We start from the raw sequence: 25808 nt of genomic DNA on the forward strand, positions 1-25808 counted from the left end.
AGCCCCTATAGCCCCCATAGCCTCTATAGCTTCCAGGACCCCTATAGCCCCCAGGACCCCTATAGTTCCCACAGTCCCTATAGCCCCCATGGCCCCTATAACCTTCAGAATCTCTATAGTCGCACAGCCCCTATAGCTCCCAAGACCCCAATAACCCCCATAGCCTCCACGGTCCCTATAGTCCTCATAGCCCCTATAGCCCTCATAGCCTCTATAACCCCCAGAATCCCTGTAGCCCCCCAGAATGCCCACAGCCCCATGATCCCTATAGCCCCCTTAGCCCCTATAGCCCCCACACCCTCTATAACCCCCAGAACCCCTGTAGCCCCCCAGAACCCCCATAGCCCCATGATCCCTATAGCCCCCTTAGCCCCTATAGCCCCCATAGCCTCTATAACCCCCAGGACCCCAATAGCCCCCAGAACGCCCACAGCCTCATGATCCCAATAGCCCTCATACCCCTATATCCCCCATAGCCTCTATAACTCCCAGGACCCCTATAGCCCCCGGAACCCCCACAGCCCCATGTGCCCTATTACATCCCCTATACCTCCCAGACCCTTTCAATCTCCCTGCCCACCTCCACTCCCATCCCCTATAGCTGTGTCGCCCCTATCCCCTACAGCCCCTATAGGCGTGTCCCCCCAATCCCCTATAGGTGTGTACCCCCCCAATACCCTATAGCCCCTATAGGTGTGTCCCTTTGCCGTCCTTTTTGACAGCTTCCCCCCATCCCCTATAGCCCCTATAGGCGTGTCCCCCCCATCCCCTATAGCCCCTATAGCCGTGTCCCCCATCCCCTATAGCCCCTATAGGCGTGTACCCCCATCCCCTATAGCCCCTATAGCCGTGTCCCCCCCATCCCCTATAGCCCCTATAGGTGTGTCCCCCCCATCCCCTATAGCCCCTATAGGTCGCCCCCTCCCCATCCCCTATAGCCCCTATAGGTGTGTCCCCCCCATCCCCTATAGCCCCTATAGGTGTGTCCCCCCCCATCCCCTATAGCCCCTATAGGTGTGTCCCCCCCATCCCCTATAGCCCCTATAGGTGTGTCCCCCCCCCATCCCCTATAGCCGTATCCACCCCCATCCCCTATAGCCCCTATAGGTGTGTCCCCCCCCATCCCCTATAGCCCCTATAGCCGTGTCCCCCCCCATCCCCTATAGCCCCTATAGGTCGCCCCCTCCCCAAAGAAGCGCTGGCGGGCGGGGCCGGCCGGTCCGTTTATGAAGCATCAAATATACAGTCTCGTCTCTTATATACAGGGCCCGGCGCGGGCGCATGCGGGTGCCTGGGGGGCTCCCCGGGGGGGCCCGGCAGCCTGGGACCCCCCCCCAAAAACCCCAAAACCCCCGGGGGGACCCCAGGCGGCCGGGGGGGGGCGAGGGGAGGAGGGGGGAGGGGAGGTTAAAGTGCCATGTGACATTCAGCCTGAGCTGGGAACGGGGGGACGGGGGGATTTGGGGTGAAGGAGGGGGGGGGCAGCATCACCGCCGGACCCCCGGGATGGTTTTGGGGGGGGGTTGGGCAGAGACCCCCCCCATTTCCTCGCTCCCGGTGGGTGGGGGGTGGCGGGAGCAGCCAAACACGAGCCACGTGCAGGTTTTGTTTTTTGGGGGGACATGGAGGATGGGGGGGGGGTTACAAAAATAACCACCGCGTCCAGCAGGCCGGCGCCGTCCGGGATGGGGGCGTGGGGAGGGGGCTCAGACCACCGTGCTGATGCGGTTCCCCCCCTTGGGTTTGGGGGGGCCCTGGCCGGCCTGGGCCAGGGGCGAGGTGGGGCCGGCGGGCGAGTGGGGGCTCAGGGGGGTGTGGGGCGATGGGGGGGGCAGGGGGGGGTAGGAAGGGTGGGGGGGGATGGGCGAGTGGGGGGGCGCGTGGGGGTGGTGGTGATGGTGGTGATGGTGGTGATGGGCAACGGGGGGCGCCGCCCCTCCCCCGCCGCCGCCCCCTCCCCGCAAAGCCCCCCCGGCCGGGCCCCCCCCCACGCCGCCGCCCCCCCCGAACACGAAGTGCTTGGCGGGGGCGGGGGGCGGCGGCGGGTGGTGGTGCGGGGGGGGCCCGGGGGGGTACGCGTGGGACAGCCCGTGGTGCGCGGGCGCGGGGCTGTACAGGGGCAGCGGCGACAGCGGCTGCCGGGGGGCGCCGGGAGGAGCCGCCCCCCTCTTGCCGGGCCGGTGCAGCGTGTAGTGGGGGTGCGGGGGGGGGAAGCCGCCGCCGGGGGGGCCGTGCTGCTGCGGGGGCGCCGAGAGCGGAGGGGTGGGCCCGCCGTGGAAGCGCGGGGGGGCCCCGGCGGCGATGGCCGGCAGCGGCGGGGGGGGCGCGGGGCGGCTGGGCGGCGGCGGCTGCTGCGGGTACGGGGGGGGCGGCGGAGGGCCCGGGCCGCCCCCCGCGCCCGCGGAGCCCCCCCCGGGCCCGTGGCAGTACTGGGCGTGCAGCGCCTGCAGCTTGGAGGGGCCCTCGGGGGGCGCGGCGGGCGGCGGGTGGTGGTGGTGGTGCGACGAGGACGCCGAGGAGGAGGAGGCCGAGGCCGAAGCGGGACCCCCCGCGCCGGGGGGCGGCCCGGCGGGGCCTTTCCCGCGGCGGCTGCCGAAGAGCGAGCCCAGGAAGGACGAGGAGTTGGAGACCGGGCGGGCCGGGGGCTTGTAGCCGCCCCCCCCCTCGGGAGCGCCCCCCGGCCCGCCCGGGCCCCCCCGCGCCTGCGGCCGGGGGCTGCTGATGATGGAGCCCTGAAAGGGGGCGGGGTCAGAAAGCAAAGCCACGCCCCTCGCGGGATTTGGCGCCTCCCATTGGTTTAGTCAGCCCCGCCCATTCTGTGTGCAAGCCATGCCTCCCAAAGCTAGCCCCGCCCCCAAGGCAAAAGCGAGCTCGCATTGGTGGATGAGAGCAGCCATCAGTTGTTGGCCCCACCCCATCCACTCAGGCCCCGCCCATTCCACGTGCAAGCCATGCCTCCCAACCTCTAGCTCCACCCCCGAGGCACAAGTGGGCTCCCATTGGTGGATGACAGCAGCCATCACTGGTTGGCCCCACTCCCAGAGCATGCACAAGCCCCGCCCCATCCATCCAGGCCCTGCCTCTTTTCCAGATTAAGGGTGGTTTGAGAGCCTGGGGGCGGGGCTAAAGTGGGCGGGGTTTGGGTGTGGCATTGGGGTGTGGCTTTAGGGGTGGCACTCAGGGGGTGACATTCGGGGTGTGACATTTGGGGTGGCACTCAGGAGGTGTGACACTCTTGGGTGTGACAGGGGTGTGGCACTCAAGGTGTGACATTAGGGCTGTGACACTCGGGTGTGACGGGGTGTGGCACTCAGGGGGTGTGACATTCAGGGGTGTGGCACTCAGGGTGTGGCATTAAGGCTGTGACATTCAGGGGGGGGCACTCAAGGGTGTGACAGGAGTGTGACATTAAGGGTGGCACTCAGGCTGTAACAGGAGTGTGACGTTCAGGGTGTGACATTCAGGGGGTGACACTCGGGGTGTGACAGGGGTGTGACACTCAGGGTGTGACATTCAGGGGTGTGATGAGGTGTCACAGTCAGGGGGTGACACTCAGAGGGTGACAGGGGTCTGGCAGGGGTGTGGCACTCGGGTGTCACTAAGGGTGTGACAGAGGTGTGACATTTGGGGTGACACTCAGGGGTGTCACTCGGTGTGACATTCAGAGTGTGGCACTCAGGGTGTGGCACTCGGGGATGTGACATTCAGGGGTGTCACAGTCAGGGGGTGGCACTCAGGGGTGTGACAGGGCTGCAACATTTGGGGTGGCACTACGGGTGTGACACTCAGGGATGTGACATTTGGGGTGACACTGGGTGGCACTCAGGGGGTGTGACATTCAGGTGTGGCACTCAGGGGTGTGACAGGGTGTGACAGGGGTGGCACTCAGGGGGTGTGACAGGGTGTGACACTCAGGGGCTGTGACATTCAGGGGTGGCACTCAGGGTGTGACAACTCAGGGTGTGACATTCAGGGGTGGCACTCAAGGGGTGACATTCAGGGGTGTGGCAGGGGTGTGACATTTGGGGTGGCGCTCAGGTGTGTGACAGAGTGGCACGCAGGGAATGTGACAGAGGATGTGACATTTTTGGGGTGGCACTCAGGGTGCGACATTAGGGCTGTGACACTCAGGGGGTGTGACATTCAGGGGTGTGGCACTCAGGGGTGTGACACTCAGGGGGTGACACTCAGGGGGTGTGACATTCAGGGGTGTGGCACTCAGGGTGTGGCACTCAGGGTGTGACACTCAGGGTGTGGCACTGTCCCCTCACCTCGATGGTGCTGTCCAGGGACCCCACGCTGTTCCGCCGGCCCCGCTTGCCTGGGGGGGGGGAGGGAACAGTGAGGGGAGACCCCCAGGGGACCCCCCCAGGGCACCCCAAATCCCCCAAGGGACCCCAAACCCCCCCCGTGGAGACCCCAAACTCCCTCCCAGCTCCTCCCAGTCCCTCCCAATCCCCCTCCCAGTCCCCCCCAGTGCCCCCAGAGCCTCCCAGACCCTCCCAGTCCCTCTCAATCCTCCTCCCAGTGGCTCCCAATCCCTCTAAATCCCCCCTCCCAGTCCCCCCCAGTTCCTACCAATCCCACACCCAGTGCCCCCAGCCCCTCCCAGTCCCTCCCAACCCCTCTCCCTGTGCCCCCCAATCCCCCTCCCAGTCCCCCCCAGCCCCTCCCAGTTCCTACCAATCCCACACCCAGTGCCCCCAGCCCCTCCCAGTCCCTCCCAGTCCCTCCCAACCCCTCTCCCAGTGCCCTCCAATCCCCCTCCCAGTCCCCCCCAGCCACTCCCAGTCCCTCTCCCAGTATCTCCCAGTGCTCCCAGTCCCTCCCAGTCCCTCCCAGTCCCTCCCAGTCCCTCCCAGTGCTCCCAGTGCTCCCAGCGCTCCCGCTCTCACCGCTGTCGGACAGGTCCCGCAGGGAGCTGCTCAGCGCGCTCCGCTTCAGCCCCTCGGCCCCGAACGCCTCCTCCAGGGAGCTGCGGCTGAGCCCGTTCAGCGCCTCGCGGGGGGGCCCCGCGCCCCGCGGCCCCGCCACGCCCTTCTGCTTCTCCAGCTCCGCTGGGGGGCACACCAGTTACACCAGTGACCCCCCAGAAACCACCCAGTAACACCCAGTTACACCAGTAACCAACCAGTGACCACCCAGTGCTCCCAATGCCCAACGCCCCGCGGCCCCGCCACGCCCTTCTGCTTCTCCAGCTCCGCTGGGGGGCACACCAGTTACACCAGTGACCACCCAGTAACCACCCAGTTACACCCAGTTACACCAGTGACCCACCAGTGACCACCCAGTAACACCCAGTTACACCAGTAACACCAGCAACCAACCAGTGACCACCCAGTAACCACCCAGTAACACCCAGTAACACCAGTAACCACCAGTGACCACCCAGTAACACCCAGTTACACCAGTAACCAACCAGTGCCCCAATGCCCCGTGACCCCGCCACGCCCTTCTGCTTCTCCAGCTCCGCTGGGGGACACCAGTAACCACCAGTGACCCCCCAGTAACCACCCAGTAACACCCAGTTACACCAGTAACCAACCAGTGACCACCCAGTAACACCCAGTTACACCAGTAACCCACCAGTAACCACCCAGTAACCACCCAGTAACACCCAGTTACACCAGTAACCACCAGTGACCACCCAGTAACACCCAGTTACACCAGTAACCACCAGTGACCACTCAGTGACCCACCAGTTACACCCAGTTACACCAGTAACCAACCAGTAACCACCCAGTAACACCCAGTTACACCAGTAACACCAGCAACCAACCAGTGACCACCCAGTGCTCCCAATGCCCAACGCCCCACGGCCCCGCCACGCCCTTCTGCTTCTCCAGCTCCGCTGGGGGACACACCAGTTACACCAGTGACCACCCAGTAACCACCCAGTAACACCCAGTTACACCAGTAACACCAGCAACCAACCAGTGACCCCCCAGTGCCCCAATGCCCCGCACCCCACGCCCTGCCATGCCCTTCTGCTTCCCCAGCTCCGCTGGGGGACACACCAGTTACACCAGTGACCACCCAGTAACCACCAGTGACCACCCAGTAACCACCCAGTAACACCAGTAACACCAGTGACCCACCAGTAACACCCAGTTACACCAGTAACCAACCAGTGACCCCCCAGTGCCCCCAATGCCCCGCACCCCACGCCCCTGCCATGCCCTTCCACTTCTCCAGCTCCGCTGGGGGACACCAGTAACCACCAGTGACCCACCAGTAACACCCAGTTACACCAGTAACCCACCCAGTAACCGCCCAGTAACCACCCAGTAACCACCCAGTTACACCAGGGACCCCCGAGTGCCCCCAATGCCCCGCGGCCCCGCCACGCCCTTCTGCTTCTCCAGCTCCACTGGGGGGACACCAGTAACACCAGTGACCCCCAGTAACCGCCCAGTAACCACCCAGTAACCACCCAGTTACACCAGGGACCCCCCAGTGCCCCCAATGCCCCGTGACCCCGCCACGCCCTTCTGCTTCTCCAGCTCCGCTGGGGGGACACCAGTAACACCAGTGACCCCCCCAGTCAGACCAGTAACCCCCAGTGACCACCAGTGACCAACCACCCAGTCACACCAGTGACCCCCTTAGTCACACCAGTGACCTCCAGTGCCCCTCCCAATGCTCCCAGTGTCCCTCCCAGTGCCCATTTTGGTGCTCCCAGTGCTCCCAGTGCCCCTCCCAGTGCTCCCAGTGCCCATTTTGTTGCTCCCAGCAATCCCAGTGCTCCTCCCAGCACTCCCAGTGCCCATTTTGATGTTCCCAGTGTCCCTCCCAGCACTCCCAGTGCCCATTTGGATGTTCCCAGTGCCCTCCCAGCACTCCCAGTCCCCCTCCCAGGGCTCCCAGTGCTCCTCCCATTGCTCCCAGCACAATCCCAGTGCCCCTCTCAGCTCTCCCAGTGCCCATTTTGTTGCTCCCAGCAATCCCAGTGCTCCTCCAAGTGTTCCCAGTGCCCATTTTGATGTTCCCAGTGTCCCTCCCAGCACTCCCAGTCCCCCTCCCAGTGCTCCCAGTGCCCTCCCAGTGTCCCCCTCCCTCCCAATGCCCATTTTGATGCTCACATTGTTCCCAGTCTCCCTCCCAGTGCTCCCAGTGTCCCTCCCAGCTCTCCCAGTGCTCCCAGTGCCCATTTTGATGTTCCCAGTGCTCCCAGTGCTCCTCCCATTGCTCCCAGCACAATCCCAGTGCCCCTCTCAGCTCTCCCAGTGCCCATTTTGGTGCCCCCAGCAGCGCTCACCCTCCACCCGGTACTTCTCCATCTCCTGCACCTCGGCCACGGACTCTCGGAGGTCGCTGGCGAAGCGCAGCCGGTCCTGGGGGCTCGGGGCGTTGAACACGATCAGCACCTTGCGCTCGCCGCCCGGCGCCGCCGACAGCAGCTTGATCCCAAACTGGTAATCTGGGGGGACATGGGGGGGCACAGGGGTCAGGGACACCCCCAGAATGTCACAGACACCCCCACAGTGTCACCAAACCCAGCTTGATCCCAAACTGGTAATCTGGGGGGCACGGGGGTCAGGGACACCCCCATGGGGACAGGGACACCCCCAAAGGGACAGGGACACCCCCAAACGGACAGGGACACCCCCACAGGGACAGGGACACCCCCAAAGGGACACCCAGCTTGATCCCAAACTGGTAATCTGGGGGATAATGGGGTCAGGGACACCCCCAAAATGTCAGAGACACCCCCACGGGGACAGGGACACCCCAAAAGGGTCAGGGACACCCCCACAGGGTCACCAACTCCAGCTTGATCCCAAACTGGTAATCTGGGGGGGGGGATATTGGATCAGGGACACCCCCATGGGGTCACCAACCCCAGCTTGATCCCAAACTCGGAATCTGGGGGGGACAGGGAGGGGGGGACACAGCAGGATGTCCCAGAGGGTCCTGTTGGGGTCCTACAGGGTCCCATGGGGTGCTGTGGGGTCCCATAGGGTGCTATAGAGTCCCATGGGGTGCTGTGGGGCTCTTTGGGGTCCTGTAGGGTCCCATGGGGTGCTGTAGGGTTCTTTGGGGTGCTGTAGGGTTTTTTGGGATGCTGTAGGGTCCCAGGGGATCATGTGGTGTTCTTTGGGGTGCTGTAGGGTTCCATGGGGTCCTATAGGGTCCCATGGGGTGCTGTAGGGTTCTTTGGGGTGCTGTGAGGTCCTGTAGCATTCTTTGGGGTTCTGTAGGGTCCCATAGGGTTTTTTGGGGTGTTGTAGGGTTTTTGGGGTTCTGTAGGGTCCCACAGAACGCCCTGGGTCTCACAGGCGTTCTGGAAGAGCTGCATGTGCATCTCCACCAGCGGGAAGCTCTGCCGGAAGCTGTAGGTCACCAGGATCTTCTTCTTCTGGAAGATCTTCGTCACCTGCCGAGGCCAGGGGGTCACCAGGGACCCCTCCCCTGTGACCCCCACCCCGAGACCCCCCGGGACCGCCCCGCTCACCACCAGGAGGTCGTTGAAGAGGAAAACCTCGCGCTGGTGCAGCCCCAGGCGCTGGGGCCGGTTGGGGTCGGGCACCTCGTAGAGTTGGCAGCAGCAGACGAGGCGGCGGTGGGGCAGGGACAGCACCTGGGGACAGCCATGGGGAGGGGGGGGTCACAGCTGGGACAGGGGGACACGGCCCCACGGACACCCCGGAGCTGCCCTGGGGTGGGGATGGTGGCCTGGGGTCTTCACTGGGGTCACACGGAGCGTGGCATCATTGGGTCACCCTCAATGTCCCTTGTGACGTCTTGACTTTCAGGGTCACCCCAAATGTCCCACATGGGTCACCCTGAATGTTACACGTGGGTCACTTTGAGTGTCCCCCAGAGGTCACACCAAATGTCCCCTATGGATCACTTCAAATGTCACCCAAATGTCCCATGTGGGTCACTTGAAGGGTGACCCCAAATGTCCCCGTGGGTCACTTAAGGTGACCCCCAAATGTGCCATGTGGTCACTTTGAGCATCCCCCACAGGTGACCCCAAATGTCCCACATGGGTCACTTCAAGGGTCACCCTGAATGTCCCACATTGGTCACTTCAAAAGTGACCCCAAATGTCCCGCATGGGTCCTTCAAGGGTCACTCTAAATGTCATATAGGTCACTTCAAAAGTCACCCTCAATGTCCCTTGTGACGTCTTGACTTTAAGGGTGACCCCAAATGTCCCACATGGGTCACCCTGAATGTTACACGTGGGTCACTTTGAGTGTCCCCCAGAGGTCACACCAAATGTCCCCTATGGATCACTTCAAATGTCACCCAAATGTCCCATATGGGTCACTTCAAATGTCACCCAAATGTCCCCGTGAGTCACTTAAGGTGACACCCAAATGTGCCATGTGGTCACTTTGAGCATCCCCCACAGGTCACCCCAAATGTCCCACATGGGTCACTTTGAGTGTCCCTCACAGGTCACCCCAAATGTCCCACATGGGTCACTTCAAGGGTCACCCCGAATGTCCCACATTGGTCACTTCAAAAGTGACCCCAAATGTCCCACGTGGGTCCTTCAAGGGTCACTCTAAATGTCATATAGGTCATTTCAAAAGTCACCCTCAATGTCCCTTGTGACGTCTTGACTTTCAGGGTCACCCCAAATGTCCCACATGGGTCACCCTGAATGTTACACGTGGGTCACTTTGAGTGTCCCCCAGAGGTCACACCAAATGTCCCCTATGGGTCACTTAAAAAGTGACCTCAAATGTCCCATATGGGTCACTTCAAATGTCACCCAAATGTCCCATGTGGGTCACTTGAAGGGTGACCCCAAATGTCCCCGTGGGTCACTTAAGGTGACCCCCAAATGTGCCATGTGGTCACTTTGAGCATCCCCCACAGGTCACCCCAAATGTCCCACATGGGTCACTTTGAGTGTCCCCCACAGGTCACCCCAAATGTCCCATGTGGGTCACCCCAAATGTCCCACTTGAGTCACTTCAAGGGTCACCTCAAGTGTCCCATATGGGTCATTTTGAGTGTCCCCTACAGATCACCCCAAATGTCCCACGTGGGTCACTTCAAAGGTCACCCTGAATGTCCCACATGGGTCACTTCAAGGTCACTACAAATGTCCCATGTGGGTCACTCTGAGTGTCCCCCAGAAATGACCCCAAATGTCCCGTGTGGGTCACTGCAAGAGTGACCCCGAATGTCCCACATGGGTCACTCTGAGTGTTCTCCCCAGGTCACCCCAAATGTCCCACATGGGTCACTTCAAGGGTCACCCTGAATGTCCCACATTGGTCACTTCAAAAGTGACCCCAAATGTCCCACGTGGGTCCTTCAAGGGTCACTCTAAATGTCATATAGGTCACTTCAAAAGTCACCCCAAATGTCCCACCTGGGTCACTTTGAGTGTCCCCCAGAAGTCACACCAAATGTCCCATGTGGGTCACTTAAAAATTGACCTCAAATGTCCCGCATGGGTCACTTCGAGAGTGACCCCAAACGTCCCAGTTGGGTCCCATACGATATCCCCCATTGGTCACCTGGATCATCCCCCATTGGTCACCTGGAATGTGTCCCTTGGGCCACTAGAACCTGCCCCATGGGGCCACCTGCCCCATCCTTCCCTCAGGATCTCCTGGAACGTTGGAACACCTCCCATGGGTGGCCTAGAACATCCTCCCCACCACAGGGTCACCTGGAACATCTCCTTTGGGTGGCCTAGAACCTGTCCCATGGGGCCACCTGCCCCATCCTTCCCTCAGGATCTCCTGGAACGTTGGAACACCTCCCATGGGTGGCCTAGAACATCCTCCCCACCACAGGGTCACCTGGAACGTCTCCTTTGGGTGGCCTAGAACCTGTCCCATGGGGTCACCTGGCCCCGCCCCCGTGGGTCACCTGGCCCCGCCCCCGTGGGTCACCTGGCCCCGCCCCCCGGGCACACCCACCGGTTTCTTGCCGACGATCATGCGCTCCACAGCCTGCACCTGGGACACGTGGTCGTCGTTGGTGCGCAGCTCGCGGCTCTGGATGCGCTGGTAGATGCCCACCAGCATGTCCCGGGGGATGTCCTCGCCATTGTCCACCCCTGCGTGACACCCGGACCTGCTCTGGAACCGCTCCAGAACCCAGAACACCTCCAACCCCCAAGAACCTGTAACAGCTCTAGAACCCACAACTTCACACCCAGCTCCAAAACTCACAACGGATGGGTGAGAGCCCAATGACATCTGGACCCAATCTAGAACCATTCCGGAACCCACAACACCCTCAACCCCATAAACCCACAACAGCTGGAACTGCTCTAGAACCCACAACTCCAGATCCAGAGCTCACTATTAATGGGTGTCTCTAGAACTCGATGACCTCTGGGTCTGCTTTAGAACCCACAACACCCAGTTTGACTCCAGGACCTGAGACACCCAGACCCCTTTTAGAAGCCCCAACACCCAGATGTGCTCTGGAACCCTTGTCACCATGAGCTACTCCAGAACCTGTAACACCTGAACCACTCCAGAACCTGCGACATCTGCCCCCATTCTAGAACCCTCCAGACTCAGGTTGAGGGTGTTGCGCCACTCTTGCACCAGTGTCATCCTGGACCCCCCCCCAGAACCCAGGCCCACTCTGAGCCTAAAACCCAAAACTGAGCCTAAAAACCAAACCTGACCCCAAAAGGGACCCTGAATTTTCCATTTTTTGTCCCATTTTCCCCAAATTCCCATGTTTTTCCTTAATTCCAGGAGCAGAGGAAGGCCAAGTGCAAGGAGGCCGAGCTGTGCCCCCTCCCCACCCCAAAATTCCCTTTTTTCCCCCCCAAATTCTGATTATTTTCCCCCCATTTCTCCCCAAATTTCCATTTCCAATCTAGAACCCACAACACCCCGGTCCACCCTCAAACCCATAACACCTGACCCTGTTCCAGAACCTACAACTCCTGGGACAGCTCCAGAACCTCCAACACCCAGCCCTGCTCTAGGACCCACCACACCCATCCCTGCTCTAGAACCCACCACACCCATCCCTGCTCTAGAACCCATGTCCCTGGCAGGAGAACACCGCGGGGGCCTCACCTCGCAGGTTCTTGATGAAGTCCTCGAGCTTCATCTTGCGCTCGGCCTTGACGCTGGGGCTGTACATGTCGGTGTTGAGGAGGATGATGGCGAAGGCCAGGATGAAGATGGTGTCCGGGTTGCGGAACTGGCGCAGCAGGGCCGCGTTACACACGCAGTAGCGCTGGCTGCGGGGCGGACAACCCCCACGGCCCATGGGGTCACGGTGCCCCACGGCCTCTGCACCCCACGGCCGCCCCTGAGCGTGGGGCGGCGCCCCCATGGCTGCAGGGTCACCTAGAACGTGGGCCACCACCCCCCCATGGCCCCTCCTTGATCCACAGGGCCACCTAGAACAGGAGCCACCACCTGTTGTGTCCCACCTCAATCCACAGGGTCATCTAGAACGTGGGCCACCACCCCCATGGCCCCTCCTTGATCCACAGGGTCACCTAGAACAGGTGCCACCACCTGTTGTGTCCCACCTCAATCCACAGGGTCATCTAGAACGTGGGTCACCACCCCCATGGCCCCTCCTTGATCCATAGTATCACCTAGAACAGGTGCCACCACCCCCATGGCCCCTCCTTGATCCACAGGGTCACCTAGAATGTGGGCCACCACCCCCTTGTGCCCCTCTCAGCCCACAGGGTCACCTAGAACATGGGCCACCACCCCTATTATTCCTCCTTGATCCACAGGGTCAACAAGAACAGACCCTGGTGCCACCACCCCCTTGTGTCCCCTCTCAGTCCATAGGGTCACCTAGAACAGCCCCTGGTGCCACCACCCCTTTGTGTCCCCCCTCAGCCCATAGGGTCACCTAAAATGTCACCCTGTGGTCCAGGGGCCATTACCCAATGTCCTGCCAGTCTGTAGGGTCACCTAGAACATGGGCCACCACCCCTATTATTCCTCCTTGATCCACAGGGTCAACAAGAACAGACCCTGGTGCCACCACCCCTTGTGTCCCACCTCAATCCACAGGGTCATCTAGAACGTGGGCCACCACCCCCATGGCCCCTCCTTGATCCACAGGGTCACCTAGAACATCACCCTGTGGTCCAGGGGCCATCACCCAATGTCCTGCCAGTCTGTAGGGTCACTTAGAATGGCCCATGGTGTCACAGGAGCCACCACCCCCTTGTGTCCCCCCTCAATCCAGAGGGTCACCTAGAATGTCACCGTGTGGTCCAAGGGCCACCACCCAGTGTCCTGCCAGTCTGTAGGGTCACTTAGAAGAGCCCTATGTCCCACAGGTGCCACCACCCCCTTGTGTCCCCCCTCAATCCACAGAATGATCTAGAACATCCGTTGGTCCCTCAGGTGCCACCACCCCCTTGTGTCACCCCTCCATCCATAGAATGACCCAGAACGTCACCCCATGGTGACCACTGTGTGCTGCTGGTGGCAGGGGCAATGCAATGGGGACACGGGGACATGGGGACATGGGGACACAGGGACATGGGGACATCACAGGGACATGGGGACATCACAGGGACATGGGGACACGGGGACATCATGGGGACATGGGGACATGGGGACACAAGGACACGGGGACATGGGGACACGAGGACGTCATGGGGCCATCATGATGACATCATGGGGACATGGGGACATGGGGACATGATGGGGACATGGGGACATCATGAGGACATGGGGACATGGTGACACAGGGACATGGGGATATCATGGGGACATGGGACATGAGGACATAGGGACACAGGGACGGGGGGACATCATGGTGACATGGGGACACAGGGACGTGGGGACACGGGGGCATCATGGTGACATGGGGACACGGGGACGTGGGGACATGAGGACACGGGGACATGGTGACATCATGTTGACATCATGTTGACACCATGGGGACATCATGGGGACATCATGGGGACATCATGGGGACACAGGGACAGGGACCCACCCCTCACCTGAAGGCCTCGATCAAGCGCTCGACCTTCTGCGCCTCGCCCTGCACCCGGATGTGGGACTGGAACTTCCGCAGGGCCTCGTCCAGCTCCATCCCGGAGAAATCCATCTCGTCCACCACGCAGCTGCCGGGACCCCGCGGCGGGGATGGGTCTGGGGGCTGCCCCTGTCCCCAGCGTGTCCCCTCTGTCCCTGGTGTGTCCCCCCCTGTCCCCAGCGTGTCCCCTCTGTCCCTGGTGTGTCCCCCCCATCCCTGGCATGTTCCCCCATCCCCGACGTGCCCACCCTGTCTTCAGCATATTCCTCCTGTCCCCAGCGTGTCTGCCGCAGCCCTGGCATGTCCCCCCTGTCCCCATTGTGTCCCCCCCATCCCCAAGGTGTCCCCTCTGTCCCCAGCAAATCCCCTCTGTCCCCAGGATGTCCCCCCATCCCCACCATGTCGCCCCCCATCCCCAGTGTGTCCCCTCTGTCCCCACCGTTTCCCCCCAGCGCCGGCATGTCCCCCTTGTCCCCACTGTGTCACCCCAAATCCCGGTGTGTCCCCCCATCCCCAGCATGTCCCCCCCCATCCCCAACGTGTCCCCCCATCCCTGCCGTGTCCCCCCTGTCCCCACTGTGTCCCCTCCGGCCCCGGTGTGTCCCTCTGTCTCCGCTGTGTCCCCCCCGTGTCTCCCCCATCCCCACCGTGTTCCCTCTATCCCCAGTGTGTCTCCATCAGCCCTGGTGTGTCCCCTCTGTCCCCAGCGTGTCCCCTCCTGTCCCTGGCATGTCCCCCCCTGTCCCCAGTGTGTCCCCACCATCCCCACCGTGTCACCCCCCATCCCCAGTGTGTCCCCCTCCTGTCCCCAGCATGTCCCCCCCAGCCTCTGCTGTGTCTCCCCATCCCCAGTGTGTCCCCCCCAGCCCCAAGGTGTCCCCTGTCCCCACCGTGTCCCCTCCACCCCCAGCATGTCCCCCTGTCCCCACCGTGTCCCCCTGTCCCCATCGTGTCCCCCTCGTCCCTGCCATGTCCCCCCCATGGCTCACATTTCCCCTCTGTCCCCACCGTGTGCCCCCCTGTCCCTGGCGTGTCCCCTCTGTCCCCAAGGTGTCTCCTCCAACCCCACCATGTCCCCCAAGCCCCACCGTGTCCCCTCCATCCCTGGCGCGTCCCCCCCATCTCCAAGGTGTCCCCCCCATCTCCAAGGTGTCCCCCCTGTCCCCAAGGTGTCCCCTCTGTCCCCAAGGTGTCCCCCCATCCCCACTGTGTCCCCCCATACTCGAGCACGTCGCGGTTGAACTGTTTCTGGCGGTTGCCCAGGAACTCGCCGATCATCTGCCGGCTCAGGCCCTTCCGCTCCAGGATGAAGTGAGCCACGCCCACGGGCGTGTCCGACAGGAACCCCCTCTCGATCAGGTACTGGATCCCCTTCTCCGGCTTCCTGTGGGGGCATGGCCATGGTGGTCAGTCATGGTGGTCAGCCATGGTGGTCAGTCATGGTGGTCAGCCATGGTGGTCAGCCGTGTGGTCAGCCATAGTGGTCAGCCATAGTGGTCAGTCACGGTGGTCAGCCATGGTGGTCAGTCATGGCGCTCAGCCATGGTATTCACCCATGGTGGTCACCCATGGTGGTCAGTCATGGTGGTCAGCCATGGTGGTCAGTCATGGTGGTCAGCTGTGTGGTCAGCCATGGTGGTCAGTCATGGTGGTCGGCTGTGTGGTCAGTCAGGTGGTCAGCCATGGTGGTCAGTCAGGTGGTCAGCCATGGTGGTCAGTCATGGCGCTCAGCCATGGTGGTCAGTCATGGTTGTCAGCCATGGTATTCACCCATGGTGGTCAGCTGTGTGGTCAGTCACGGTAGTCAGCCATAGTGGTCAGCCATGGTGGTCCGCCATGGTGGTTAGGTGTGGTCATCAGCCATGGGGGTCAGCCATGGTGGTCAGTCATGGTGGTCAGCCATGGTCTTCAGCCATGGTGGTCAGGCGTGGTGGTCAGTCATGGTAGTCAGCCATGTGGTCAGCCATGGGGGTCAGCCATGGTGGTTAGGCGTGGTCATCAGCCATGGGGGTCAGCCATGGTGGTCAGCCGTGTGGTCAGCCATAGTGGTCAGCCATAGTGGTCAGTCACGGTAGTCAGCCATAGTGGTGAGCCATGGTGGTCACTCTGGCTGTAGAGTGACCTAGAACGTCACCTGCCCCCACCTCTATGGTCACCTGGTCACCTACGGGGTCACCTCAGGTGACATCTGCACCCCTAAAGGGTCACCTGGGACGCTGCCATGTCTTGAGCATTGGGTGACGTGGAACGTCACCATAGGGCTACCTAGAACTTCACTGTAGAATTTTCTAGAACAGCACTGTAGATGTACCTAGAACATCACCATGTGGTCACCTAGAACTAGAACATCACTGTGGGGTTCTACAGGGCCACCTCAAACATCACCTTGTCCTTGCTACAGGGCCACCATGGCCACCCTGTCCTTCCCTAGGGCCACCCAGGCCACCTCGCCCTTCTCCAGGTCAGTCCCCGTCCTTGCTTATAGTACTACACCCAGATTACTAACTTCACCGTGGGGTCACCTGGAATGTCACTGTGGGGTTCTACAGGGTCACCTGGAACATCCCCCTGCCCTCACTATAGGGTCAGCTAGAACATCACCATAGGGTCACCTAGAATGCCATTGTGGAGTTCTACTGGGTCATCTCAAACATTCCCCTGTCCTTGCTATAGGCTCACCTAGAACCATCACCGTGGGTACCTAGAGTGCCATTGTGGGGTCTACTGTGTCCCTATACATTAACTCCCCATCCTGCTAGAGGCTCACCTAGAACATCCCGCCCTAGTCCATTGTGTTTACAGGTCACCCAGACATCCCTTTGTCCATGGGCCACTCAAATTCACCCCGCCCACTACAGGCTCACCTAGAACCTCACCATAGGGTCACCTAGAACATTATTGTGGGGTTCTCCAGGGTCACCTCAAACATCACCCTGCCCTCACTACAGGCTCACCTAGAACATCACCGTAGGGTCACCTAGAACGTCATTGTGGGGTTCTACTGGGTCACCTAGAACATCCCCCTGCCCTTGCTATAGGCTCACCTAGAACACCCCCCTGCCCTCACCATGGCATCACCAACAATCCCACCCCACCCTTCCCCTGCTGACCATGGCAGCACCGCACGGCCCCACTGCCGGACCCCCGGACCCCACCCCACGTCCAGCACAGCCCCCCCAGGACCCCCAGGACCCGCAGCCCCTCACTTGTTGAAGAGGTTGAGGCCGATGCGGTACTGGCGCCGCTGCACCACGTCGTTGTTGAGCGCGGGCGAGTCCCAGCTCTGCCGCGGCTCCCGCTGGTACGTGGCCTTGCCGGGGGCGCCGGCGGCACCGGGGGGCTGCGGCGGCGCCGTGGGCGGCGGCGGGGGCGGCGGGGGCGGCCGGCGCAGGCTGTCGCGGGACGAGGAGCCCGAGGAGCAGTTGAGGGTCTCGTTGGAGTTGGAGCTGCTGCCCAGGCTCTCGTTGTCGCCCTCGGAGCCCTCCTCGGCCGCGGGCGGGGGCGGGGGCCCGGGCGGCGGCGGGGGCGGCCCCTCGGGGTGGAAGCAGCGGTGGGGAGGGGGCCCGGAGCGGGGCAGGGTGCCGCCCCCGCCGCCCGTGCCCTCGGGCTCGTAGGGGCCGCCGCGGTTGATGGAGCCGCGGTCGGAGCGGTCGCTCAGGTCGGCCGAGCTGTCGCTGGGGGGCTCCACCGTCAGCAGCGGGGGGTGCCCGCCCCCGGCCCCCCGCCCCCGGCACTCCAGGCACGGGGGGCCCCTCCGGGGGGGCTCCTCGGGGGGGCCCCCCCAGCGCTCGGCGGGGCCGGGGGCGTTGGCGGGGGGCGGCGGCGGGGGCGGCGGCGCGGGCGGGGGCGGGGGTCCCGCCGTGTCCGGGGGGGGCTCGGGGCTGGGGGGCCGCTCCGGGGAGCGGGGGGAGCCGGGGAGCCCCTCGTCCATGTACAGCGTGACGTCACTGGCCGAGGTGGCCGCGCTGTCGCCCGCGGGGGGGTCCGGGGCGCCGGGGGGGACACCGCGACCCCCCCCCAGCGCCTCATCGATGGAGGCGGCCAAGGACTTCACCTGTGGGGACAGGAGCACCCCGTGAGACCCCCAGGGGCTCCGGACCCCCCATATTGGCCCCTGTGACCCCCATGACCTCCCCAAGACCCCCAAATCCCTGTGACCCCCCCATGACCCCACAGTTCCCTTTGTCACCTGTGACCTCCCATGGCCGCTGTAATGTCCATGGTCTTGTGACCTCTGTGACCCTCCTGACCCTGTCACCCCCTATGACCCTTTAACCCCCATCCCATGACCCTTTGACCCCATAAGCCCCGGACCCTCTCTGACCTCCCTGACCCTATAACCCCAGGACCCCATGAGCCCCTGACCCCATAACTCCCATAACTGCCACGACCCCCATAACCCCTAAACCCCCAGGACCCCCATAACCCCCATAACCTCCAGGACCCCCATAACCCCCATAACTCCCTGATGCCAGGACTCCCCCAGCCCCTTAACCCCCATGACCTCCCTGACCCCCAAAACCCCCATAACCCCCAAAACCCCCATAACCCCCCCAGACCCCCACCTGCTGCGCAAACGCCTCCTCCAGGTCGGCGCCTCCTGGCCCGAAATCGGCCGAAGCCGAGAGCTGCCGGGGGGGGCTTCCCGCGCCCCCCACCCCGGAGCCCCCCCCAACCTGGACCCCATCTCCGGGACCCCCGCCCCCGTCCAGGCCGGCCCGGCAGGACCCCCCGTATCGGGGGGCGCGGCGCGGGCCCCCCAGGACGCCCTCGTCCAGCGAGGCCGGCTTGCCCTGGAAGTAGGGCGGGGGCGGCGGGGGCGGCCCCGGGGCGGGGGCCGGGGGGCCGCGGTCGTACTCCTCGAAGGAGAACTGCAGGCGCAGCCCCGGCAGCGCCAGGCGCCGCGCCCGGCCGCCCTCGCTGCGCAGCCGCTCGAACTTCTGCGCCATGCGGTAGCGCCGGAACGCCGCCTGGATGGTGCGCGCCGCCCGCCGCGAGCGGAAATAGCCGCCGTACTTGCGCTCCAGCATCTCCACCTGGGGGGACATGGGCACGTGGTGGGGGTGTGGGGACAGCCATGGGGACATGGGGACGTGGTGGGGATGTGGGGACGTGGGGACAGCCATGGGGACATGGGACATGGGGATGTGGATGAGGATGGGGACATGGGTGGAGATATGGGGACATGGGGACGTGGTGGGGATGTGGGGACGTGGGGACAGCCATGGGACATGGGACGTGGGACATGGGGATGTGGATGAGGATGGGGACATAGGTGGAGACATGGGGACATGGGGACATGGGGATGTGGATGAGGATGGGGACATGGGTGGAGACAGGGGACATGGGCACGTGGTGGGATGTGGGGACAGCCATGGGGACATGGGGATGTGGTGGGGATGTGGGGACATGGTGGTGAGTGTGGGGACGTGGGGAAATGGGGCATGGGGACATGGGTGGATGTGTGGACATGGGGACAATGATGGGGACATGGGGACACGAGGACATGGTGGGGATGTGCAGACATAGGACGTGGGTGGGGACAGACATGGGGACATGGATGAGGATGGGACACGGATGGGAGACATGGAGACATGGGGACATGGGGACATGGGACATAGGATGGGATGGGGACATGGATGGGATGTGGGACATGGGACAGCAATGGGGACACGGCGAGGGACGTGGGGTCATGGGGCATCAATGAGATGGGACATGGGACATGGGTGGGAACAGCCATGGAACGTGGGGACATAAGTAGGGATGTGGGGGCATGGGTACATGGTGGGGATGTGGAGACATGGGGACACGGTTGGGACAGCAATGGAGACATGGGGACATGGGTGAGGACAGCCAAGGGGTCATAGGGACATGGGTGGGGATGTGGGACATGGGTACAGCATGGAGACATGGCGGGCACATGTGGTGTGCAGACATGGATGAGGATGGGGACATGGGTGGAGACATGGGGACATGGGCACGTGGTGGGATGTGGGACATCCATGGGGACATGGGGACATGGGTGGGGATGTGGGGACATGGTGGTGAGTGTGGGGACGCGGGAAATGGGGCATGGGGACATGGTGGGATGTGTGGACATGGGGACAATGATGGGGCATGGGGACACGAGGACATGGCGGGGGACGTGCAGACATAGGGACATGGTGGGGACAGACATGGGACATGGATGAGGATGGGGACATGGGACATGGATGGGGAGACATGGAGACATGGTGACATGGGGACATAGGGATGGGGATGGGGACATGGATGGGATGTGGGGACATGGGGACAGCAATGGGGACACAGCAAGGGACGTGGGGTCATGGGGACATCAATGAGGATGGGGACATGGGACATGGGTGGGAACAGCCATGGGAACGTGGGGACATAAGTAGGGATGTGGGGCATGGGTACATGGTGGGGATGTGGAGACATGGGGACACGGTTGGGGACAGCAGTGGAGACATGGGGACATGGGTGAGGACAGCCATGGGGTCATGGGGACATGGATGAGGATGGGGACATGGGGACATGGGTGGGGACAGCCATGGGGACATGGGACATGGCGGGGACATGGGGACACGGGTGGCAACATGGGGACGTGGCGGGGCACGTGGGGATGTGCAGACATGAGTGGGGATGTGGGGAGACGGGTGGGGACAGCAATGGGGACAAGGGGACATGGGTGGGGATGTGGGGACGTGGGGACACGGATGAGGACAGGGACATGGCGAGGGACGTGGGGGTGTGGATGAGGATGTGCGCATGGGGACATACGTGGGGACAGCAATGGGGACACGGGGACATGAGTGGGGATGTGGGGGCGTGCGGAAGATGGATAAAGATGGGGACATAGGGACATGGCAAGGGACATGGCAGGGACGTGGGGACATCGGGACATGGCGGGGCACGTGGGGACATGCGGACATGGATGAGGATGAGGACATGGCGAGGGACGTGGGGATGTGGGGACATGGATGAGGATGTGTGCATGGGACACGTGTGGGGACATGGATGGGGACAGCCATGGGGACATGGTGGGGATATGGGGACAGCAATGGGGACATGGCGGGGCACATGGGGATGTGTGGACATGGATGGGGATGGGGACACAGTGACATGTGTGGGGAGATGGATGATGATGGGGACATGGGGACAGCAATTGGGACATGGGGACATGGGTGGGGATTTGGGGACGTGGGGACAGCAATGGGGACATGGCAGGGGACGTGGGGATGTGCGGACATGGATGAGGATGGGGACATGGGGACACGTGTGGGGATGGGACATGGGGATGTAGGGATGGGGACATGGGGACATGTGGGACCCATTGCATGGGACAGGGACCGTGACATGGGTCTGCTGGCCACCACACAGGCTGGGGACAGTCACATGTGGTTGGTGACCACCACACGTGGGCTGTGACCGTCACACAACCAGGATCCACCTCGGGTGTGTCCCCAGGTGTGTCTCCAGGGTGTCCCCAGATGTTCCCAAGTATCCCCAAGGGTGTCCCCAGAGGTGTCCCAGGTGTGTGATCAAGTACCCCCAGGTGTCCCCAGAGGGGTGCCCAGGTGTCCCCAGGTGTCCCAAGGGTGTCCCCAGGTGTCCCAAGGGTGTCCCCAAAGTGTCCCCAGGGGTGTCCCCAGGTGTCCCCAGGGTATCCCAGGGGTGTCCCCAGGGTATCCCAGGGATGTCCCCAGGTGTGTCCCCAGGTGTCCCCAGGGGTGTCCCCAGGTGTGTCCCCAGGTGTCCCCAGGGGTGCCCCCATAGGTATCCCCAGAGATGTCCCAAGGGTGTCCCAGGGGTGTCCCCAGGTGTTCCCAAGGTGTCCCAGGCGTCCCCAAAGTGTCTCCAAAGTGTCCCCAGAGGGTCTCCAGTTCCCCAGGCGTGTCCCAGGTGTGTCCCCAGGTGTGTCCCCAGGTGTGTCCCAGGTGTGTCCCCAGGTGTGTCCCCAGGTGTCCCAGGTGTCCCCAGGTACCTTCTTGTCCTGCAGGTCGGTGGAGAGCTCGTAGCTGTCGCTCAGAGCCTTCGGCCTCTTGCTCTCCTCCTCCTCCTCCTGCTTGCGCAGGGCCACGCTGGCGGGCTGGGGGGGCAGCCGGGGCCAGGCCACGCCCCCGGCACCGCCCCCGGGGCCGCCCCCGGAGCCCCCCGGGCCTTGGGGCGCGGGCTGGGGCAGGGCCCGGTACGGGGGGGGGCGCCCGGGGCTCTCGGGCACCGCGCCCCCCCCCTCGCTGCCCGGGGCCTCGCCGTCCACGCTGCGGGGACAGCGTGTCAGACACGGGTGGGGACACCCCAAAAACACCCCAAAATCACCCCAAAAACACCCCAAACCAGCCCAAAACAACCCCAAAACCACCCCAAAATCACCACAAATGCACCCGGGACCCCCCAGACCTCCCTGGAACCCCCAAAATTCCCCTGGGACCTCCCAGGTCCCCCCTGAGATCCCTCAAAGGGTCTGGAGGCAGCAAGGTGGGGACCAGGGGGACACCACAGGGACACGGGGACAGACAGACAGACAGACATGTGGCAGGGGACAGACAGACACATGGACATGCGACACGGAGACATGGAGACAGACAGACACAGGGACAGGCAGAGAGACACATGGACATGGAGACAGAATGTGGGCAAGGGGACATGGAGACAGACACATGGACATGAGACAGAGACATGGGGACATGGGGACAGACAGACACAGGGACATGGGGACAGACAGACACATGGACATGGGACACAGGGACATGGGGACAGACAGACACAGGGACATGGGGACAGACAGACACATGGATGTGGGACATGGGGACATGGGGACAGACAGACAGACACAGGGACATGGGACACAGAGACACAGGACATGGGGACAGACAGACATGTGGGCAAGGGGACATGGGGACAGAGACACATGGACATGGGACACAGGGACAAGGGGACAGACAGACAGACACAGGGACATGGGACACAGAGACACAGGACATGGGGACAGACAGACATGTGGACACAGGGACATGGGGACAGAGACACATGGATATGGAGACATGGGGACAGACAGACAGACACATGGACATGAGACACATGGACATGGGACACAGGGACAAGGGGACAGACAGACAGATGTGGATGTGGGACATAGGGATATGGGACACACAGACATGGGGACACATGGACACAACTTGGGGACACAGGGACAGATGGACACGGCCAATGTGGGGACACAGGGAACTGGGGACAGACAGGTGTGGGACACACGGACACTGACATGGGGACATGGATGTGGGACAGATGGACATTGGGACACAGGTAGATGGGGATACATGGACACACAGACATGGGGACACACGGACACGGGGGTACAAGGACATGAGGACATTGGCCATGGGGACACAGGGACACACGGATACATGAACATGGGGGCATATGGACAAATGGACATGGGGACACAGGGACATTGGGACACACGGACATGAGAACATGAGGACATGGGGACACACGGACAGACGGACATGGGGACATCGGCCCTATGGACACGGGGACACACAGACACGGGGACACACGGACATGGGGACACGAGGACAGGGGGACATTGGCCCTATGGACATTGGGACACACGGACATATGGACAAATGGACATTGCACCACAGGGACACACGGACATGGGGACACACAGACATGAGGACATTGGCCATATGGACATGGGGACAGACAGACATGGGGACACAGGGACACAGACACATGGACATTGGGACACATGGACACACAGACATGGGGACAGACAGACATGGGGACACAGGGACACAGACAAATGGACATGGGGACACCAGACACGGGACAGACGGACATGGGGACATTGGCTTTATGGACATGGGAACACACGGACATGGGGACAAACAGACACACAGACATGGAGACACAGGGACATGAGGACATCAGCCTGTGGACATGGGGACACAAGGACACTGGGACACATGGACAGATGGACATGGGGCCATCTGGACATGGGGACATTGGCTTTATGGACATGGAGACACACGGACACAGGGACATAATGGACATTGGGACACAGCGACAGACAGACACATGGACACATGGCCACATGGCCATGGGCCCTATGGACATGGGGACACATGAACAGGGGGACAGACAGACATGGGGAGAAACGGACAGACGGACACATGGACATGGGGAACACAGACACGGGGACATTGGCCATATGGACATGGGGACACACGGACAGACGGACATGGGGACATTGGCCATATGGACATTGGGACACACGGACACATGGACAAATGGACATTGGGACAGACAGACATGGGGACATTGGCCATATGGACATTGGGACACACAGACATGGGGATACACAGACATGAGGACAGATGGACATGGGGACACAGGGACACACGGACATGGGGACACAGGGACATGGGGACATGGGCCCTATGGACATTGGGACACATGGACATGAGGACATTGGCCATATGGACATGGGGACAAACGGACACATGGACATGGAGGCACAAGGACATGGGGACATTGGCGATGTAGACATTGGGACACATGGACACTCAGGGGGCACAGGGACACGGGGACATGGGGACACATGGAGAAATGGACATTGGGAAGCAGGGACAGACGGACATGGGGACACATGGACATGGGGACAGACGGACATGGGGACACACCGATACGAGGACACACGGACATGGGAACAAATGGACATATGGATACGCAGATATGGAGACACGGGGACACACAGACATGGGGACATCGGCCTTATGGACATTAGGACTCATGGACACACGGACAGGGCGGCACATGGACACGGGGACATGGGGACACACAGACATAGGGACACATGGACACACAGATGTGGGGACAAACAGACACATGGACACACAGATGTGAGGGCACACAGATGTGAGGACACACGGACACACGACAGGGACATGACAGGGACGTACGTGCACGCACGGCCACGGGGGACGCACGGACACACGGACATGGGGACACACGGACAGGGACGTACGTGCACGCACAGCCACGGCGGGGGGGGGACACACGGACACACAGACAGACGGACAGACGCCTCCCCTCCCCCCCAGCCCCGCGGGAACCCAGCGCCGGAATTGGGGGGGGGAGGGAAGGGGGCGGAGAAAAGCGTGGGGGGGGAGGGGGGATCCCCAAAATTCTGGGGGGGGTCCCGGGCAGGTGGGGGGGAGGGAAGGGTTGGGGGGTCCCGGGGGGGTCTCGGAGGTACCGGGGGGGTCTCGGGGGAATCCCGGGGGTCCCCCGACTCACCCGTGCAGCAGCCGCTGCCGGAGCGGCCCCCGCCGCCGCTCGGCCGTGCACTGCAGGCACCACATTTTGGGGAGGGGGCGGCACCCCCAAATCAATGGGGAGGGGGGGACACGCACACACCGAAGGGGGGAGGGGGGGACACCCCCGGGATTGGGGGGGAGGGGTCCCGGGTGGGGGAGGGGCTGGGGGAGCCCCCGGCGCCTCCGCAGCAGAACCAGGGCCCGGCCGGGCGGGGCGGGGGGGGTGAGGGGGAGGAGCCGAGCAGAGACCCCCCCCTCCCCCCCGCCCCCCCCCCACCGCTCTGCGCGTGCCCGGACACCGAGACCCCCCCTGGATTTGGGGAGCGGGGGGGGGATTTGGGGGAGGGTCCTGAGGGGGGTGGGGGGGGGAGGGGAGGACGCCTGGGTCCCTGTGATATGGAATGGGGGGGGTCGTGTGTGTCCCCCCCCAAAAAAAGAAAAAACCACGCCCAGATTGTGAGGGGGCGCCCCCTATAATTGGGGACCTCCCCCCGGAATCAACTGGGGGGTCCCCGATGG

At 62.7% G+C, this 25808-nt stretch overlaps 1 protein-coding gene across 1 annotated transcript; it reads right to left on the reverse strand.

The window, feature by feature from the left end:
* Positions 1-1204: 1204 nt before the first annotated feature.
* Positions 1205-25349, reverse strand: IQSEC2 (IQ motif and Sec7 domain ArfGEF 2). The gene is made up of 14 exons (XM_064701159.1): positions 25270-25349; positions 21950-22226; positions 18531-19001; positions 17172-18019; positions 15188-15349; positions 13931-14053; positions 12021-12187; positions 10896-11035; positions 8456-8581; positions 8278-8377; positions 7259-7420; positions 4896-5057; positions 4272-4321; positions 1205-2732 (listed from the first exon to the last, which is right to left on the reverse strand). Exons 1-14 carry the CDS (start codon positions 25332-25334, stop codon positions 1707-1709), a joined length of 3879 nt encoding a protein of 1292 aa, XP_064557229.1. The 5' UTR covers positions 25335-25349; the 3' UTR covers positions 1205-1706.
* Positions 25350-25808: the final 459 nt, after the last annotated feature.

Source organism: Zonotrichia leucophrys, unplaced genomic scaffold (genome assembly GCF_028769735.1).
Source record: "Zonotrichia leucophrys gambelii isolate GWCS_2022_RI unplaced genomic scaffold, RI_Zleu_2.0 Scaffold_363_52118, whole genome shotgun sequence".
NCBI lineage: Eukaryota > Metazoa > Chordata > Aves > Passeriformes > Passerellidae > Zonotrichia > Zonotrichia leucophrys.

Excerpts from the sequence above, each read along its gene's own strand:
- IQSEC2 (XM_064701159.1), bottom strand. The coding sequence starts at position 25,334 with ATGTGGTGCCTGCAGTGCACGGCCGAGCGGCGGCGGGGGCCGCTCCGG. Across the intron at positions 14,054-15,187 it reads TTCAACCGCGACGTGCTCGA|CTGCGTGGTGGACGAGATGG; the intron begins GTATGGGGGGAC and ends GGGTCCCGGCAG. Across the intron at positions 8,582-10,895 it reads TGATCGTCGGCAAGAAACCG|GTGCTGTCCCTGCCCCACCG; the intron begins GTGGGTGTGCCC and ends GGCTGTCCCCAG.